Here is a 22,467-nt window from a genome sequence, read left to right as displayed (position 1 = left end):
ATTTTTAACAAGATTAATAGTAAGAGAATTGCTATTTAAAATGTGTCAAAGTACATCGAATACCGTGTCCAGTTTCAAAAGATTTCAAACTCCAAACCACCTAGATCATACATTATGATTTGATTTGTTTTTATTACGTACGCTCAGATCATTTTCTGGCAGAAAGCCCGGTATCAGAAGAAAGTAAAAAAGTTTGTTTTGTTTAATAACACAACTAAAGCACATTGATTAGCTATTAGATGTCAGACATTCAGTAATGTTTCCACTGATGGGATTTGATCCTTCAACCCATGGTCCAGTGACAAGGGCTTACCGTTGTAGTTGAAGATTCTGTTTTACTGTGACCAAGTAGAAAAATGTTTGCTAGACAGGTAATTTATATTGTTTGATTTCCACTTTTTGGCATAAAATATGTTTTATAAAAATAGACTGAATTTAATCTGAAATTTTTATTCAGACCCACAAGAAGGATATATGAAGTCAGAGAGGAAATGCAAGAAAGTTTTATTTTAATGCACTCAAATGGGATTTCCTAGTGCATGTATCTGGAGAACAAAATATACTACTCAAAAGAATTTAAGGGTCAGACGATATTTTCGACATTATTTTCTGAATGTCAATTATATTAGCTAGACCATAATGTCACGCATGGTATTGTTCCATTTTGACGAAAGTGGGTCTAAGCAACCCATAAATGAATTAAAATCCACTGTCATTGACACTGTCGACTAGTTCTAATGGCGAAAACATGCTTACATTTGCACGTAAATTAGGGCGAAAGCGAAAGGTCTGCTAAGTGCCCATAACTTGCTTTTTCACAAAGCGCTTCATTTGCACGCTTTGCATGTGTATTCCATGTTCCCAATGCTGAATTTCCGTATAATTGGAGCTTGCGTTCGTGTACGGTGCACACTCCAAATTCGACAATGGTACGACATCAACTGACTATCGAAGATCAAGGAAGGGCTATTGCTTGGCTTCAGGATGGCAATACGCAAAGAAATGTTGCTCTGAGACTTGGTGTCAGTCAGAGTGTCGTTGGCCGACTGTGGCAACGGTACCAAGCAACGAATTCTGTTCGAAATCATCCACGTTCGGGAAGACCCCGAAGCACTACAAATAGAGAGGACCGCTACATCACCAATATGGCTCTGCGTCAACGCACAACCACTGCACGCCGATTACGTGACAATCTGCGGACTGCGACTGGAACTCGAGTGTCTGATCAAACCATACGCAATCGTCTGAGAGCCAATAATCTACGCTGCCGTCGCCAGGCTGTTCGACCACCACTCCTACCACGTCACAGAACGGCCAGACGTCACTGGTGCACACTTCATCTGCGGTGGCAACGTGTTCAGTGGGGTCGAGTGATGTTCACTGATGAGTCCAGGTTTAGTCTCCAGTTCAACAACGGTCGGGTTCGTGTCTACAGACGTCCTGGGGAGCGCTTCGCTGACGTTAACGTTAGACAACGTCACCGGTTCCGTGGTGGCAGCGTCATGGTGTGGGGCGGCATCTCTATCCACCACAGGACCCCCCTCTATGTGGTGGATGGCAATCTGAATGGAATCCGCTATCTGAATGAGATTATCCAGCCGTTGGTTCTCCCAGGCCTTCAGCAGATTGGCGGCAGGGCAGTTCTGCAGGATGACAATGCCAGACCCCACCGCGCCAGGGTGGTAACGGACTTTCTCAGACAACAAGGTATCGCCAGGATGGATTGGCCAGCATATTCGCCTGACTTGGCCCCAATAGAGCACGCCTGGGACGAATTAGGCAGGAGAGTTCGGGATAACCATGCCCCTCCGGCCAACCTTCATGATCTGGGTCAACTTCTTATGGCAGAGTGGCAGGCCATTCCCCAAGAGTTCTTCAGACGTCTGATCAACAGCATGAGGCAACGATGTGTCGAGTGTATTTGCGCCAGGGGTGGATTCACACACTATTAAACGAATGTTCTAATGTGTAAAATCCATGTTTGACAACCTTCAACTTTGACAGCATGTCATGTGACTTTCTTGTATACAGTGACGTTTATTTGTCGTTTTTTGTAAATATGGAACAATAAATTAAATTTTTGGTGTAGTTTACATCATCAATCTAATACTCTGAAACTTATTTGGTTATAAATTTTTTACCCTTAAATTCTTTTGAGTAGTATAGTTATGTTTTATATTACACTTTTAACATTAATGTCCATACCAAATTAAACTTTATCATAAAACAGTAATAAAATGCCATGTCATATATTTTCGGAAATATCTATAATTGTACTCCGTCTGTTAATGATCATTTTTTCATTTCAGTATATACTTTTTAAGGTGACGTGCAGGGCACATTAATTTTTAACGCTCCATTTTGCCCTATGGTGTTTGCTGTTTATAACTGGCAACTGATATTTATCTGATATTATACATGATGTTAAATGTTTTATATAATTTATTTTGCAGACGTGTGTGTATTTAAGGGAGTATCCTACACACAGGGACAGCAGTTTTATGATGGGTGTGACAAGGTGTGCGTGTGTGAAAATGGAATGACAGGATTTTACCGATGTAATGACAGGTACACATATAATATATTCAGACAGGTTTATCAATGACGTATTAATATGGGTATACCTACAGAATATCAATATATAAATAGCTACAATATATTACAACAGGTAAGCCTATAATTCATTGATACTGGTAAAGTGCGACAAAGACACTTTGCTCTTATAGCAAGCTCAACACTTACAATGTAATTCAGTGAGATTTACCATGTCATTTTTGTCACATGTGAAAACGCCATGATTTTTAGAAGCATGTTAACATGGATTACGTCACCAGTTTGAGAGGTAATAGTTTGCATTGTCATTCCATCCTGTTAATAGTTACTCAAAGCATCTAGTGGAATCTTTGACATCCTATCCCGTTAATGAATATTATTCACGTACCATTGAAACAATGGGGGGTGGGGGTGGAATAAAGCTTTTCTTTTTCTGTCTATTCACTATCAGTTCATACATCTATGGTGCAAGACACAAAAACTATTAATAGAATAAAATATATACGTTCATATTACCATGGAACATATTGTAGGAGACCGTTGGACAGGAACGCTGTAAACATGAGTCCAACATAACTTTTGCTATGAGGGTTACCTAAATATTATATACTCTATCATTTCAAAACAAGCTATATAGTATCTTATACTTTAGAAGGAATCTGTGGTCAGTTTGAAAATTATAACACTCAATTGTCAAGGCTTAGGGAATTTCGAAAAGATGCAAGACATTAAATTATTTTTAAAAATATAAACGATTCAATATTTACTGTCTACAAGATATGCATTTTAAAAAAGAACCGATTCAGTGTGGTTACAAGTGTTTATTCCATTGTAAATTTCTTATACAGGAAACACACAAGTATCTGGCTTAAGGCTCATACACATTTTATTTATGCCCATTTTCTCCCTTGTAAATACAAAAGTCTGTCTTTACCATTATTTATCCTGCAACCACCATTTCTGTTGACAGAATAGGATGATGGATAAAGCAAAGTCATATCTCTATAGTAGCAGACATCACTCATGTGACACCACACACATAGCTACATTACAAAATCACTCATTTGACCTCTAGGTCATCGCACAATGTAGATGAAACAACAGAAATAATATCTTTTCCCCTTAATTTTTATGGTCTGCAGGATAAAGATAATAACTAGTTAATGACATAGGATATCTGCTTTATCCTGTGAAGATAAGAATGGGAAATTCTGCAAGGCTCTGCAGGATAAAGCAGATATCTGACATCATTAACTAGTTATTGTCTATATAATCGCATCAAAAATCTATAATGTCCTCTTTAAAGTTTGACATGTTTGATACCACAGATGTACCAAGTATACCTCCATACCGCCCACGTGCACGATGATTCCGGATCCCAAGGACCCGCAGTGTTGTCAGGTTCCACAGTGTATCCAGGTGCCCAGCATCAACGGGAAGCCCACACCAGGCCCCAGCGCCACGCCCACAGTTATCACCAATATACCAACTGGTAGTGTCACTGGTATGGGCCCAATACCCAAGCCAACACCAGACTCCAATGGGAAGACTCCAGTGCCGAGAAGTAAGTTTTTATTACATGTATCACCATTTATAAGCCAACACCAGACTCCAATGGGAAGACTCCAGTGCCAAGAAGTAAGTTTTTATTACATGTATCACCATTTATAAGCCAACACCAGACTCCAATGGGAAGACTCCAGTGCCGAGAAGTAAGTTTTTATTACATGTATCACTATTTATAAGCCAACACCAGACACCAATGGGAAGACTCCAGTGCCAAGAAGTAAGTTTTTATTACATGTATCACCATTTATAAGCCAACACCAGACTCCAATGGGAAGACTCCAGTGCCAAGAAGTCAGTTTTTATTACATGTATCACCATTTATAAGCCAACACCAGACTTCAATGGGAAGACTCCAGTGCCAAGAAGTAAGTTTTTATTACATGTATCACCATTTATAAGCCAACACCAGACTCCAATGGGAAGACTCCAGTGCCAAGAAGTAAGTTTTTATTACATGTATCACCATTTATAAGCCAACACCAGACTCCAATGGGAAGACTCCAGTGCCAAGAAGTAAGTTTTTATTACATGTATCACCATTTATAAGCCAACACCAGACTCCAATGGGAAGACTCCAGTGCCAAGAAGTAAGTTTTTATTACATGTATCACCATTTATAAGCCAACACCAGACTCCAATGGGAAGACTCCAGTGCCAAGAAGTAAGTTTTTATTACATGTATCACCATTTATAAGCCAACACCAGACTCCAATGGGAAGACTCCAGTGCCAAGAAGTAAGTTTTTATTACATGTATCACCATTTATAAGCCAACACCAGACTCCAATGGGAAGACTCCAGTGCCAAGAAGTAAGTTTTTATTACATGTATCACCATTTATAAGCCAACACCAGACTCCAATGGGAAAACGTCAGTAGCAAGAAGTAATTTGTTTTTTAAAGTTTATCACTAATATACCAACCGTTAGTGTCATTACTTTCGGTCAAATTAGCAATTTTTTATATGTAGGCTATGTGTTTTTTTCTTTACGAAATATCTAATGTGTGTATTGTTTTCAGCTGGGTGTCTGTACAAGGGAGCGACGTACGTACAAGGACAGAAGTGGCAGGATGGCTGTGACTACAAGTGTATTTGTGAGGACGGTATGACTGGCCAGTACAAGTGCGACCAGAGGTAAGAGTTGGTGTTCTACCAAACTTATAGTGTGTTTTGTTTAACGACACCACTAGAGCACATTGATTTATTAATTATCAGCTGTTGGATGTCAAATATTTAGTAGTTTTGACATATAATGTTAGAAAGGAAACCCGCTATATTTTTCCATTGGTAGCAAGGGATCTTTTATGTGCACCATCCCACAGACAGGATAGCACTTACCACAGCCTTTGGTATAACAGTCGTGGTGAACTGGCTGGAACGAGAAATAGCCCAAACCGCGAGATCTCACCAAAATAGACCTATCTGCAAATTGGGGGGCAAAAGCAGTGGGAGGCCACAACCATTTTTTATTATTAACTGTTCCAATCGCATATGTCCTGGAAATTCGTTATTCTTCCATCGATATCCAGCCAATGGATACCGGAAACATTTGTGGGTAATCGTTTCACATAGAAAACAATTTTAATGTTACTGCAAGTACGGGGGTTTGTTTGGCACATTTTGTAGGAGGGAAGCCAGTGAACGCATAAGGGACCAAAACTGTACCGGTTTTGTACAGGACGTTCCTACACAGGGCGGTCTAGTATACTTAGATATGGTGGAAAACACATTAACAGTAAAAAAAACAAATATATATTTAGTATATAAAGAAAATATATGTATATTTCGGATTATACTCAATAAAATATATAACGTGTGCGCGTGTGTAAATATATAGAAAAATATATGTAGTCAGGACGGCTCTGTACAGAACGTTCCTACACAGGGGGGTCTAGTACTCTCTACTTAGATAGGGTAGTAAACAGTAAATAAAATAAAATAAATATATATTTTGTATATACAGAAAATATATGTATATTTCGGACAATACTCAATAGAATATATATATATATATATCTATATATATATATCTATATATATATCTATATATATATATATATATATATATATATACTGAACAAAAAAAGAAACTTCCGATTTATACATATAGTATTTGTTGTGTTAAAGAATTCATTGTGTAATGAAATTATATAGGTAGTATTAGCCTTGAGCTGTATTATCAGGATTCATGAATTTTATCGATTATTTTTGCACTGTTAATCGTCGACAACGTGAAATTCAATTTGCACGTGCATGCATGGTTCGACATGTCCCGTGTAGTATTCGGTTAATTTGTTTTACTTGTCTTACTGACATTGTTGTCAAGTGAACGAAAACAATTCAAAATTTGTAAAAAAATTAATGTTTTTTACATTGTAGCATTTTTAGTATGCCAAGAATACCCAATAATTTACGCGAACGGGCGATTGGCATGCTTGATGCTGGCATGTCGACAGAAGACGTTGCAAGGCATGTTGGGAGTTCTAGTCGAGCGATACGAAATCTTCGCGTAAGATTTCGAACGACAGGAAGCACCAACGACTTGCCACGTCGTGGACGTCCGCATGTTACAATGCGTGGTCAAGACTGCTATATCATGAACACGCATTTGCGCAATCGATTCCAAACTGCCACTGCTACTGCTGCTAACACACCTGGGCTTCATAATAACCGAATCAGTGGGCAAACTGTTCGTAATCGTCTGCGGGAGAACGGTTTACATGCACAACGTCCTTACGTCGGATGCGTTTTAACGCAACGTCATCGTCTAAATCGTCTTAATTGGGCTCGTGTACACACTCGCTGGATACGGCGACGCTGGAATACAGTTCTTTTTTCGGATGAATCCAGATTTTCTTTACAACGTGGTGATGGCAGGGTGCGCGTCTACCGTAGGAGAAATAAATGCTATGCTGACTGTTGTGTTCTTGAACGAGATCGTTTCGGGGGTGGGGGTTCTGTCATGGTCTGGGCAGCCATTGCCCATGGTTATCGTTCACCACTAGTTGTCATTGATGGCAATTTAAATGCTCAACGTTACCGCGATGACATTCTCGCTCATCACGTCATTCCTCTGTTCCATAACAACGCCAACATCTCGATTTTTCAGCATGATAATGCCACCTCTCATACAACTAGAGACACTGTAAATTTTCTTAAGACAAATAACATTGATTTCATTGATGACTGGTCCGCTAAAAGTCCTGATCTCAACCCCATTGAGCATGTCTGGGATAGTCTGGACAGACTATCGAGGCGTCGTCCCAACCCACCCGCTAACGTCAACGAACTTCGTCAAGTGCTCATTCAAGAATGGAACAATATTCCACAGGCAGAAATCAACACTTTAGTCAATTCTATGCGCCTGTGATGCACTGCAGTGGTCAATTCAAGAGGTGGTCATACCCGTTATTAAGTGGGTGGGTTTGTTTTTAACCCCTACCGCACTTGGTCAAAATTTCTCCCAGTTTCTGTTAACCTATGGCCATGATTTTTGCACCAAACGATGCATCATGGAACACTCTTTAAACGCATATATAACAATTATTCACCCGGTTTGTTTTCATCAAGTTATGTTCAAGCAAAGTTAGCGGAAGTTTCTTATTTTGTTCAGTATATATATATATATATATATATATATATATATATATATATATATATAACTTTTAATGTTATTCTTACTCAATATGTTTCAAATTTAATTATAAGTATTGTCTGTTATTTCTTTTACGTTCATCTAGGTATGAACAAAAAAATCATCCGCAAACCTATGTGAGAACGGCTTCGCCATTTCACACAGTTTACGGATAATTTTGTTCATACCCCGATGAACGTAAAAGAAATAACAGACACTCCTTAAATAATAATAATAATGATGATATATAAATATATAGAGAGTGATGACGGCTCTGTACAGGACGTTCCTACACAGGTCCGTCTAGTATATTATATACTTAGATATGGTGGAAAACACATTAACAGTAAAGAAAATAAATATATTTTGTATAATACTCAATGCGTTCATGTTGACACTGTATAAAAACGTGTGTATGGGTAAACAGAATGGCACCTACCTTCACCCCCCCCCCCCCGTCAAATCCCCCTTTTTTAAATTCCCATATATCTATATCTATGTATATGTATGTATGTATGTATGTATGTATGTATGTATGTATGTATATATATATATATATATATATATACACACACACACACACACACACACACACACATACATGTATATATATGTTGCCTTGGGTGGTGACAAGATTCAGCTTACAATCATGTGATAGGCAACCCGAAACCATTGCTGAACCTCCACCATACAGGGTCGTAGGTCGTATGTTCCTGGGTGTGTAGGCAGCATTTTTATGCCTCCAAACTCTCAGTCGGCCATCTGTGACATGGAGCAGGAACTGGCTTTCGTCGGACCAGTGGACTCTTTGCCAGGACCTCAGATTCCAACCTCCAGGCCAAACACCACGCTAAACGGCGTCTCTCATGATGATCAGCAAGAAAGGGACGCTTGACAACCCTTCTGGCCTTTAATCCCGCAAATTTCAGACGATTCCTCACTGTTCTGGCTGACATCCGTCTATTGGGTAACCATTGGCTCTTCAGAACAGGAGACGTAGCAAAGGGTTGACGACGTACGAGCCGAAGCAGGGACCTGTCCTCGCGCTGTGACGTCATGCGCGGTCTCCCTGACCTTGGGAGATCCTTTACAGCATTAGTATGCCCGTGTTTTCGTATCAGTCTGCTGATTATGGTGTAATGATACCCCAGTTGACGTCCTATACTTTTGAAGGTCATGCCGGTCGCATGCATACCAATCATACGCCATCTTTGGGCCTCTGATAACCGTCCACTTGCCATATTCAACGATTAAACTTCAACAATACAAGACAGTGATGTCAAATGGCAACAATTGCAGTGTATTCATACTGCATTTTGAGCAACGCATGGATGGCATGATGCACGTACATGTTGTTCTGTTGTGGGACGTCACAGTTGTCATTGTACTCTCCTATTATTTCGATGGAACACCATTCTTGACATATTCGTCACACAATTTGCAGTTTTTACGAATGGAGCTATTTCAGTACTAATTATATCTAGGGGTGCTTAACTTTTTTCTTTTCTTTTCTTATATATATTTATATATATATATATATATATATATATATATATATTCTCTCTCTCTCTCTCTCTCTCTCTCTCTCTCTCTCTCTCTCTCTCTCTCTCTCTCTCTCTCTCTCTCTCAAATATATATATCGATCGATGCCATAACCTGTTGATGCCATAACCTATGGAATCTGTCAAATGTTTTGTTTATAATTTTTACGAGATAGTCTTTTAATCTGGCGTTATGAAAACCCGCGGATACAAGTCGCAGAGACTTTGTCCAAGTTGTTGCACTGCTTTTTAATTTGAACCATTCCGCTGTAAATGTCAGCGGACTGCTTTTCTCGGCCATTATAGCATCTAATTTGAAATATGTGACATGTTAGTTGCCACAGTTTAACATCTCCTGCGAAGCTACTCAAGTCGCCCATAAAAACCTGCCTGTCATGCCCCCCAATTTGTTATTAGCCGTGATAGAGACTATTTCGCAATAGGAATGTGAAAGTAGTCTATTGCTCCATTATCCACCAATAATTATAAGTTCCAGTTAGATTTAAAATGTGAAAATGACACTAAGTTTGGTTACGGTACAAACCTGTAACACATTTGTATAAAGTTACATTAGTTAGTTAGTTTGTTTTGTTTAACCACTAGAGCACTCTGATTGGATGTCAGACATTTGGTAATTTGGACATATAGTCATAGAGAGGAAACCCGCTGTATTTTTCCATTAGTAGCAAGGGATCTTTCATATACACCATCCCACAGACAGGACAGCACATACCACGTCCTTTGATATACCAGTTGTGGTGCACTGACTGGCTTGTGCTCATAAAACCTACTCTAGAGTTTGCACTGTGATTTGCAATTACTAAAGCGCCTATGAGACCATTCTCAGAATTTCAAATGATACCAAATACTGGTAATGTTCACTTTGGGTGCTTGGGTCGTAGGATCGAATCCCTTTGGTGGACCCAGTCCCCATCCAAGCCAGTTCCCCACAAATAATATATCATTGGCCATGGTATGTACTGTTCTGTCTGCGGGAAAGTGCATATTATATATAAAAGGAAAAAATGTAGTGGGTGTCAGAATTACCAAATATTTGAAATCCAATAGCCGACGATCACCCATTGGGCTATTTCTCATTTTAGCCGTGCTGGTATATCAGAGGCCATATGGTATGTGCTGTGCTGTCTGTGAAATAGTGCATATAAAAGATTTCTTTCTACTAATGAAAACATATAGCGAGTTTCCTCTCTTAGACTATACAAAGTATTCTTATAACAAGGGACCATGATAGTTAGTTCGTTTAGCATTAGTTCGTTTTCATTTCCATAAGTTGGTGATTAATGTACAGGGAGATAAACCAGGATTTACGATCAGTTCATTCTATATGTAGTAGTTTGTTCTAAGCATGTTTGTTATATGTGTACTTTACTGTATGTCAAAATTACCAAGTGTTTGAAATCCAATAGCCAAAATATGAATGTGCTCTAGTGATGTCATTAGAAAAAAAAAAAAAAAAAAAAAAAAAGTTAATCAATATATGCTCTTGTGGTGTTGTTAAGGAAGGGAAACTCTGTTAGTGTGCCCATATCCACTGAAGGTTGAGGCATATCTGTCCTGGGCACAAGTTCTGATTTGTGCCAGATCTCCTGTCCAGGACTAAAGATTTGGCACATTTTCTATTTTTTATTATTATTTGGTTTTTATCCCACTGCCCCCTTTCATTTACTCCTTTGAATTCCATCTCATTTCTTCCCGATCTATCAACTCCTCCTATCTTTTAAGTTCTTTCACTGTCCACCTTCACATCTCAGTCCTTGTCTCTCCAACTGCGATAGGTGCTGTACCACACGCGTTTCATTCAGTTTTCAGCTGTGGGCTTAGTCTGATCACTTCGGAGAGTGTTCAGTAGTTACTTGTGGCATTGTTAAGAGGCATTTGTAACCACCTACTGTGCTCCCCTACTAAGGGTGGTTAGTTACTTGTGGCATTGTTAAGAGGCCCTTGTAACCACCTACTATGTTTCCCTACTACCCATTTCATACTGATTCGTTGATTACAGATGCCCTGACCTGCCTAACCTGCCCTTGTAACCACCTACTATGTTTCCCTACTACCCATTTCATACTGATTCGTTGATTACAGATGCCCTGACCTGCCTAACCTGCCCTTGTAACCAGCTACTATGTTTCCCTACTACCCATTTCATACTGATTCGTTGATTACAGATGCCCTGACCTGCCTAACCTGCCCTTGTAACCAGCTACTATGTTTCCCTACTACACATTTCATACTGATTCGTTGATTACAGATGCCCTGACCTGCCTAACCTGCCACCTCAGTGCAAGCTGGTGCAGGATACGAAGGACTACTGCTGTTCGGTGCCTGTGTGTGACTACAACAAGCCCGTGCCTACTCCTGGTGCCCCCATTGCTGTGCCTCTCCCGACCCATCACATGGTTCTTACGCCTTCACCTGGTGCCACGTTTCCACATGGCTTCACGCCCTCGCTTGGCCCGACTCCGCCACATACCATTGTTAACCAGCCTATTCCAACACCATTGGGTAAGTCAGTTTATCCATAGTTGTTCATTTTATCATAAAATTGATTGCTAGATTTTGTAGAGTTTAACATTGAATCAGTTTTGAATGTATTTTAGCTGTAACAGCCCTATATAGGAATCATACTTGAAGTTAGGGTGGGGGCATGCTCCTCCGTGAATTTTTTTTATGTTTCACTAGCCTGAAACATGATTTTCATCTAAAAACTGCTGATCATTTTTGTCAACCACCATATGGCTTTCAAATATAGTACCATATTTTCATTTAGTAACCACAGACTAAAGGCATCACTATTTTGTACCATCTATTATGGAACTAGAATTTAAAAACAATATAAATAAAGTACCACACATATAATTAATTACTAGATTTCTTTTGCCACATTTTTGTTAGCTGATTATTCCTTCTTTTATAAGCACATATGTTATAAATCAATAGAAATGGATCATAGACAACTATGTATGCAATAAAACCACACAATGTGACTACCGGGTATCAAATTCGAACGCACTACACCGATTCACTGATAAGTTGACATTATGGAATAGAAGCTGCGGGCGACATCTGATTTTTTTAAAATGACTCTCATATTATGAATTAAAAAAACAATACATTACTTGCCTTATTATCGGAAAAACCTGTCATATATTAAATTGGTACAATTATTATAATATAGAGGATGTTAAAAAAAAAAAGTAGTACAATTTTCTTCTTAATGCATCTTTTTGTTACTTATTCTGCCTATTTTGGAAATGTATAGTACCTGTATTATAATTGTACAGATAAGCTATAAATTAAACTCATCTCAATAAGGAAGGAAATGTTTTATTTAACAACACACTCAACACATTTTATTTACGGTTATATGGCAACGGACATATGGTTTAGGACCACACAGCTACTGAGAGAGGAAACCCGCTGTCGACACTTCATGGGCTACTCTTTTCGATTGGCAGCAAGGGATCTTTTATATGCACCATCCCACGACAGGATAACACATACCACGGCCCTTAATATACCAGTCATGGTGCACTGGCTGGAGCGAGAAATAGCCCAATGGGCCCACTGACGGGGATCGATCCCAAACCGACCGCGAATCAAGCGAACGCTTTACCACTGGGCAAGTCCAGCCCAAAAATCTCAATGATGAACTGAATGCAACTGAACTCTGCTGGACAGAATTAAACTGATTTAATGGCGGTGGGAGAAACGATACTCAGGTTGACCAATGACTAACTTTCATTTTTGTTTCTTCTTATTTCTAGCATTCTGTGTTTACAAAGGAATTCCCTACAAGCAAGGCCAGACGTGGAATGAAGGCTGCAAACAAAAGTGTCGATGTGATGATGCCATGAATGATATCTACAACTGCTTTGAGAGGTAAGATGTTCGACCTCATTCAGTGAAGTGATACAAGAACATCAGTCTGTTTTACGGCAGATTTCCAACCAGATCGAGCCTCCTTAACAGAGATAGACCCACTATGTTACTTATCATTCCAACCATTGCCAGTACTTATAAAACTTTAGCCTAGACTCAAATTTTGAATGACGTCACATGTATGCAATTTGTACAGTGTTGCCATGACGTTAAAGTCTCAAACTCTATTAGAGTCTTGAGTCTAGACTCTGTAAGGTTTATAAGCACCAGGCCAGTCTGCCTGATTTGTATAAAATAGGAAGATGCTATGAAATATTCCATTAATTACTGGAATAGTGAAAATATGCATTTGACATGGGCAACCAACAATTATTTAATGCAGAATTACCCCTTACATCATAATGCGTTATATTTTGAATACAATGCAATGATAGTGGGTTTTGTTTCTCATTCTCTGGACCAAGTGTCACAACTGTTTAACACAAATAATTACATCCATTAAAGTTAAAACATTTGTATTATTATGATTATTTTGTCTTTTACTTGCTGACCGACCAGAAAGCGTTATCATGTTAGTGACACCATGGTGGTCATTTAACTGACTTGTACAGGGATAACATCTGCACTAATTTGACTCCAAACCCTGAGTGAGTACTCCACAAGGCTCAATGGGTAGGTGTAAACCACTTGCACCGACCAGTGATCCATAACTGGTTCAACAAAGGCCATGGTTTATGCTATCCTGTCTGTGGAAAGTGCAAATAAAAGATCCCTTGCTGCTAATCGGAAAGAGTAGCACATGTAGTGGTGACAGCGGGGTTCCTCTCAAAATCTGTGTGGTCCTTAACCATATGTCTGACGCCATATAACCATAAATAAAATCTGTTGAGTAAAACATTTCTTTCTTTCACTAATCTGATGCTTTTTGCAGCATCATTTCAAATCATTTATAGTTATTTTCTTTGCTTAAATCCAATTAAGGTTAAGCATGCTATTCTGGACACACGTCTTAGCTATCTAGACTATCTGTCCAGTACAGTAGATTAGTGATTAATTGTTAGTGGTTAGTGAGAGTGAAGTCAGTGTAGTGGCCTTAAACCTACCCATTGAGTCGTTAAACTGGATCTGGGTGGGAGCCAGTACCACGAGGTGAACCCAGTACCTACCAGTCTTAAGTCTGATCTTATGATCTCTATAATCCAGTACCTACCAGTCTTAAATCTGATCTTATGACCTCTATAATCCAGTACCTACCAGTCTTTAAGTCTGATCTTATGACCTCTATAATCCAGTACCTACCAGTCTTAAGTCTGATCTTATGACCTCTATAATCCAGTACCTACCAGTCTTAAGTCTGATCTTATGACCTCTATATTTACAGTGTTTATGATGACCTCTTTATCATAACAGCATTTGTGATGATCTCTTTATTATAACAGCATAAAAGCATTTGTGATGATCTCTTTATTATAACAGCATTTGTGATGACCTTTTTATTAACAGGTGCCCCGTGTATCAGCCTCAACCAGGGTGTACAATGCTGACTGACCCCAATGACCCATGTTGCCAAATCCCACAATGCACTACGATCCCGACTCCGACACCTGGCACAGGTCCAACTCCGACACCTGGAACAGGTCCTACCCCACCTGGAGGTCTGACTCCGCCCATGAAGAACCCATCACCAATACCAATAGCCCCGTCTCCACCACAGATCATAGGACAACGACCATCACCAAGTATTCCAGGGCTGACACCAAATCCTCGAGATCGTAAGTACATCTGGCTCTGTGATACTGAAATTAGTCTAGACCTTGATAACACCACACAGACTGCATGCATGCATGTGATGCCATTAGAGACTGAGTCTAGAAGTTTTATAGTACATCTGGCTCTGTGATACTAAAACATTTTAGAGTCTAGACTCTCAGACACTAACATCACACCTTGTTAACACAAATCAGACTGCATGCATGTGATGTCATTAGAGATTGAGTCCAGACGTTTTATGTGATGTCATTAGAGATTGAGACTAGATGTTTTGTAGTACTGGCTCTGTGATACTAAAACATTTTAAAGTCTAGACTCTGAGAGACTAACATCACACACTGATAACACCATACAGACTGCATACATGTGATGTCATTAGAGATTGAGTCTAGATGTTTTGTAGTACTGGCTCTGTGATACTAAAACATTTTAAAGTCTAGACTGAGAGACTAACATCACACATTGACAACACCATACAGACTGCATACATGTGATGTCATTAGAGATTGAGTCTAGATGTTTTGTAGTACTGGCTCTGTGATACTAAAACATTTTAAAGTCTAGACTGAGAGACTAACATCACACATTGACAACACCATACAGACTGCATGCATGTGATGTCATTAGAGATTGAGTCTAGATGTTCTATAAACATGGGCCAAGGACTTGAAAATTGTTGTTTCTGGGATGAAACACAATTAAGTCTGAAAAACAATCCATCCTCAGAGTGAGCTTTAACGATGACATCATTTAACCAATGAGCAGTGCACTCAACCATCTAGGTGCAGACTCTCTAGATGTTTTTTCTATCAGTTGCTTGCATTAGAATAAACATATCTAAAGCAACTCTTCTTAACATAAATGGGAGTAAAATGCTGGGGGGGGGGGGGTGTTTTGTTTTTTCAAATCTCACTGGCCTTTTCCTTTCTTTTGTAAGTATTCCAGCACTGAATCCCAAACCTGATGGCCATAAAGTAGAACTGGATTTAGTACAGCTCTTCCAAATGACAAATGTTTGACAATGTGTGTTTGTTTTATTACTCACTGCCCTCTTCCCTACCTTCATTTTATTTCATTGCAACTTATTTTTGTGCTTATATCCAATTAAGGTTCAAGCATGCTGTCCTGGGCACACACCTCAGCTATCTGGGCTGTCTGTCCAGGACAATGGGTTAGTTCTTAATTGTTAGTGGTTAGTGAGAGAGAAGAGGATGTAGTGAACTTACACCTACCTACTGAGTCGTTAAAACTCACTCTGGGCGGGAGCCGATACTGGGCTGCGAACCCTGTACCTACCAACCTTATGTCTAATGGTTTAAGCACGACACCACGTAGGCCGAATTTGAATTCCATTTTATTTCAAGTATTACTGCACAGGGCCGAGATTTTCGAAGCTATCTTAGCACTATGATGTCGTAAAATCATTCTATGTTATGATGTTACTACAACACATGCCATAGTGATGTTTTAGCCTATGATGGTTTTACGATATCATAGCGCTAAGATATATAGCTTTGAAAATATGGGCCCAGAATCCCAAAGCTTGTTAACGTAAGTACATGTAGAACTGAACTTGGACAGTAACTGTTATTTAGTGGAGCACTTAATTTCTATCGAGATTTTAAATTTTATTTGTCTGTTACTTTTATTTATTTACTTCACTGTCCTTTCCTTTCTCAACTTACCTTTTATGACATTCAATAGCCGATGTGTATTTTTGTGCTGGGGTGTCGTTAAACATTCATTCAATCAATCATTCATTCATTCATTCATTCATTCATTCATTCATTCATTCATTCATTCATTCATTCATTTATTCATCCATTCATCCATTCATCCCTTCCTTTCTCAAAATCCTGTATTTTTTTCTGCCAGAGTTCTGTGTGTACAAAGGACTGCGGTACAAGACCGGAGACAAGTGGCAGGACGGGTGTGACTACGACTGTGTCTGTCTCAATGACATGACTGGAATGTACAAGTGTACACAGAAGTAAGAGCACTCATAAACACGTTCTCTTAAAGACTAAAACTTTGTTTAGAGGTGCTTGTGTCGCAGGATCGAACCACCTCTTTTTCTCTCGTTCCAACCAGTGCACCACAACTGGTCAAAGCCTGTGGTATGTGCTTTCCTGTCTGTGGGAAAGTGCATGTAAAAGATCCCTTGCTGCATTAGCAAAAATGTAGCAGGTTTCCTCTGATGAATATGTGTCAGAATTACCAAATGTTTGACATCGAATAACCGGTGATTAATTAATCAATGTGTTCTAGTGGTGTCGTTAAACAAAAAAACCCCACCTTTTAACTTTTAATTGCAGGGTTTGACAAATCCATTAGCCCTGGCTAGTGAATTTTTCGTCTAAGCTAGTGAAAATGATTAACTGTATTACTATAATACACAGTCCACTCAAACATTTGTCAAACTGCTGGTCATGAGAGTGTCACTGATAGGGTTTATTTTATTGTTGTATATTTTCAGATGTGTGCCGTTCCCCAACCCACCGCCGTACTGTGTGATGATCCAGGATCCCAACAACCCCTGTTGTAGAATACCCAGCTGTCCAAATTCACCCCAGAACACCCCCACCCCAGGTGTTGGTGTTACCCCGCCACTGGGACACACGTTTCCGCCTGGTCACAGCCCTCCTGTACCAAACCCGTCTTTGAATCCGACGCCAGCGCCAAGTCCTATTGTACCAAAAGGCAAGGTTTTGTTGGATTGTTTATTTTTGTGAAGCTAGATGGGCCACTAAGGGTCTCTGACCTCCCATCGTAGTTATTCCGAAAATACTCATTTTTAAAAGGAAATAGTAAATAAAATCTTCCCGTCATGAAAGTTATAATAGAACACAGATTAGTGAAATTCACATGTGGCTAGTCCATCTTTACTTGATGGGATCCTACACTATTCTGGAAACAAAAAATAAAAAATAATGATTTTGACGAATGAAGCAACTTTATTGAACAAAACTAATGTGTGTGGTGTGTTCGATTCTAGTTCTCATTGCTGCATACACTGACACACACACACACCTTGTCCTGGATAGAGGAGCCAGCCGAGGCTGGCACCTGTGCCCATGACATGCGTGTGCTAAAACAGCTTGCTCTGAATGTGCACGTTAAACCCTAACCTGACCTGACCTCGCACACACACTTGATTAGTTCTGCATAGCATAACATAACCAGGTAACTGATTAGGGCAAACAGCATTGTAAATGTACATGCCTATAGTTAGTTTGCCGGGCTATTTTTATGGCATAGTACATTCTCTGAAAGAATAGTGTTTCTTAAAATTAAAAACCTAAATTTTGACCCCTGAATAGTGAGACTAAGGTTGACCTGAATATTGCTTTATTGTCTGTGGATTTCAGACGTTGTCTGTGGATTTCAGACGTTGTCTGTGTATTTCATATGTCTGTATTTCAGATGTTGTCTGTGGATTTCAGATGTTCTCTGTGTATTTCAGATGTCTGTGTATTTCTGTATTTCAGATGTCGTCTGTGTATTTCAGATGTCGTCTGTGTATTCCCGATGTTGTCTGTGTATTTCAGATGTCGTCTGTATTTCAGATGTCGTCTGTGTATTTCAGATGTCTGTGTATTCCCGATGTTGTCTGTGTATTTCAGATGTCTGTGTATTTGAAATGTTGTCTGTGTATTTCAGATGTTTGTGTCTATAAGGGCAAGGCCTACACACAAGGACAGAAGTGGGATGACGGCTGCGTCCAGGTGTGTGTGTGTGAAAACGGCATGACTGGATACTACACATGCACTGACAGGTAACACAATTTCCCACTCCCTGAGTGGTAACATATACATTGTATCACATTTGATTAATATCACACATACTCTAATAGGGTGTACAAAAAAAAATTCCCATGCAGGAACCCGACCGTGCCTAAAAAAAGGACCAACCATAATTTTGTGCAGTGTCTTTATTTTTTACCCAGTTTTGTTTTATTAACATGTAGGTGAAAAATTTAACATAAAAAACCCCACACACCCAAACAAAATAAAATAAAAACCCCACTGACTAACTAATTGTTTTCTGCATGTTGCCAGAAACATATATATATATATATGTGTATGTATGTATATATGTATGTATATATATGTGTATGTATGTATGTATGTATGTATGTATGTATGTATGTATATATATATATATTTTTTTTTTTTAATTTAAACCGTTATCACATTTATATGTTTTCTTATCCTGAGTAGTTACATATCAAGTTTTATCAGTATGCACTGACAGGTAACATATTTATACATTTCCAAACCCTGAGAAGTTAACCATCAAGTTTTATTAATATCAAACACACTCTTGAGTAATTATTTACCAATTTTCTATACCAGTTCATACACAGTATATCAGCTGAGCATCGCAAACACTGGCTGTGCAGAAAATGTTGCCACAGTATCCATTGAAATTAAAGACTTGCGAAAACCAATATTTTCCAACAAAATATGAATTATCACATGAAATTATTTTGCCAAATTAAAGTAAAACTTGCCAGTTGTGCTTAAATTGGTGAATTTGTCAGTGTAGCGGGGCTAAAGCCCTGGCAGAGAGGAGGGGCAACATCGTGCTACAAAAGTTAAATGTAGTGAATTATATACATACATGTAGCTGAACAGGCTTCAATTTTTGTAATGGGGCAGACTGGGTTTTGCCCAAATTAAATTCCCAAATCTGGATAACAATATTTATTCATATTAGCATTGCTGCCAAACAGCTATATAGGTTTACAAAGGAATCACTACACACTTTTACATGAATTAAAACTAATTTTGCGGGTAGAATGATGGAAATACATGGTAAAAAGCTATGAGATTATGACATTTTGCCAGAATATCTCTTATCGTTTTGGCCCAAATTTGAGGATTTACTCCAGAACTGGATGGTCAGTTGCCCCCCTGTCTTGTATGCTTATGATTATATACAATAAATATACTAAAATTACGAGACTAATAGCTCTGGAAAATATACTCTTCAAAACAAGTAGGGGAACCTGAACTATTTATGTTAATATCAACTATTAGACCGAACATACATTTTGACCACTGACATCCTAGTAAAGAATGTTCAGGTCTGTTTATCAACACACCGAAATACATTCCATAGTTTGCACGTGTATCACACAGTTGACCCGTACACATGCATGGGGTGTCATTCTCGATTTTGACAATTTCCAGGAAGGTCCATTAATCACTGTGGAACATTATTTCTGTCAATCTTTTTCATTCTGTTGATCATACAATTGTTATTGTTTTTAGTCATTTTTATTGTTTGAATTTGCGATTTACTGATAAAAAAATGTCAACTTTCAAATTACACTTCTGACCCTAATCACCTTCAAAATCTTTGGTGGTCATAAAACCTACTGTAATACTGAACTACTGGTTGTAATGTTTGCCCAATTAATTCACTATTATCATATAACCATTCCCCACAGCTAATATACATTACAATTTTGGCAATTGTAAATTCTTATTAGAGTTCCCCTACTTTTTTTGAAGAGTATATTTCAGGAACTCATCCTGTTGTAGATGATTTTTTAAGACTCATCTCAAGAACACCAATCCACTGCATTTTATTTCTGTACCGTGATGTCACAAGAAGGAATGCACACAGTCTTACATATATTATGTGACGTCACAAGAAGGAATGCACACAGTCTTACATATATTATGTGATGTCACAAGAAGGAATGCACACAGTCTTACATATATTATGTGACGTCACAAGAAGGAATTCACAGTCTTACATATATTATGTGACATCACAAGAAGGAATGCACACAGTCTTACATATATTATGTGACGTCACAAGAAGGAATGCACACAGTCTTACATATATTATGTGACGTCACAAGAAGGAATGCACAGTCTTACATATATTATGTGACGTCACAAGAAGGAATGCACACAGTCTTACATATATTATGTGACGTCACAAGAAGGAATGCACACAGTCTTACATATATTATGTGACGTCACAAGAAGGAATGCACAGTCTTACATATATTATATGATGTCACAAGAAGGAATGCACAGTCTTACATATATTATGTGACGTCACAAGAAGGAATGCACAGTCTTACGTATATTATGTGACGTCACAAGAAGGAATGCACAGTCTTACGTATATTATGTGACGTCACAAGAAGGAATGCACAGTCTTACGTATATTATGTGACGTCACAAGAAGGAATGCACAGTCTTACATATATTATGTGACATCAAAAGAAGGAATGCACAGTCTTACATATATTATGTGACGTCACAAGAAGGAATGCACAGTCTTACATATATTATGTGACATCACAAGAAGGAATGCACAGTCTTACATATATTATGTGACGTCACGTACTACCTTGCTTACAGAATCGCAGAATCAACAGGTAGCAACGGTCGTCTACCCCCTAAAAGACGATATCAATTAACTATGCAATGAAAAGGGTGCATTACCGTCTAATGAATGAATGAATGTTTAACGACACCCCAGCACGAAAAATACATCGGCTATTGGGTGTCAAACTATGGTAAATGCAAAAAAAAATGATGATCAACATCAATATAAAAATTCAACAGTTAAACCAAAACACAGTGTAAAGAACTGTGCAAAAATACAAATATCACAGATAGATACTGACTTTTACTCAAAATTTCAATTGTGTGCTGTATTGGCCATTCTCAAAGAGAATGTTACACCCCTGCACCACAGTGAGGTTACAGCACGTGCACTGTCTAGGTACTAGTGTACCAGAAGACATTTATTCTCGGATCTTTCGGCTGCCCCAAGTTCAGCCAGCAAACGTTTCTCTAACTTTCGCAAACTATTTGAGTGGTTCCCGACATGATCATTTGGTTTAACATGCATAACATAAACCAGTCTAGCTGACGGGCTTTTTCTGCTCGGTCTGGCAGAACATAGGTCTGGTTGGTGGATCTAGAAACTATTATTCTTTATATATTTCAGATGTCCCATTTACAAGAATCTGGCTCCGAACTGTATAATGGTGCCCGATCCGAGGGACCCAGTGTGCTGCCAGGCCCCCGACTGTAAGAGTGGAAACACGTCCATCCCTGTCCCAGTGTATGCAACAATCACCGGAAACCAGACTCCCTCTCCCAAGATGCAGACCCCGGGTCCGACTCCATCACCAGGCACAGGGCCAACACCCTCTCCTGGAACCGGACCCACCCCGAAGCCATTACCAAAAGGTATCAACCCACACTTTTTCATTTCATTTCAACTTATTTTCATTCTTATATCCAATTAAGGTTCAAGCACGCTGTCCTGGGCACACATCTTGGCTATCTGGGCTGGCTGTCCAGGACAGGGAGTTAGTTGTTAGTGGTTAGTGAGAGAGAAGAGGGTGTAGTGGTCTTACACCTACCCATTGAGTCATTAAAACTCGCTGCTGCGAACCCTGTACCTACTAGCCTTATGTCCAATAGCTTAATTACCACGACACCACCGAGGCTGGTTCCACTTA

General features: G+C 39.0%; 1 protein-coding gene across 1 annotated transcript in view; it reads left to right on the top strand.

Moving 5' to 3' along the window:
- LOC121389363 overlaps positions 1–22,467 on the top strand; it is a 159,054-nt gene that overhangs the window by 88,006 nt on the left and 48,581 nt on the right. Inside the window, exons 44-53 of the mRNA XM_041520958.1 lie at positions 2,454–2,568; positions 3,882–4,117; positions 5,141–5,255; positions 11,566–11,819; positions 13,082–13,196; positions 14,700–14,968; positions 16,842–16,956; positions 17,443–17,671; positions 18,455–18,741; positions 21,948–22,192. Coding sequence (XP_041376892.1) covers positions 2,454–2,568; positions 3,882–4,117; positions 5,141–5,255; positions 11,566–11,819; positions 13,082–13,196; positions 14,700–14,968; positions 16,842–16,956; positions 17,443–17,671; positions 18,455–18,741; positions 21,948–22,192 — 1,980 coding nt within the window. The remainder of the gene's footprint in view (positions 1–2,453; positions 2,569–3,881; positions 4,118–5,140; positions 5,256–11,565; positions 11,820–13,081; positions 13,197–14,699; positions 14,969–16,841; positions 16,957–17,442; positions 17,672–18,454; positions 18,742–21,947; positions 22,193–22,467) is intronic.

Source organism: Gigantopelta aegis, chromosome 14 (genome assembly GCF_016097555.1).
Source record: "Gigantopelta aegis isolate Gae_Host chromosome 14, Gae_host_genome, whole genome shotgun sequence".
Taxonomy (NCBI): domain Eukaryota; kingdom Metazoa; phylum Mollusca; class Gastropoda; order Neomphalida; family Peltospiridae; genus Gigantopelta; species Gigantopelta aegis.
Note: the sequence above shows the minus strand (reverse complement) of the source record. Positions and strands in the feature narration are given on the sequence as shown.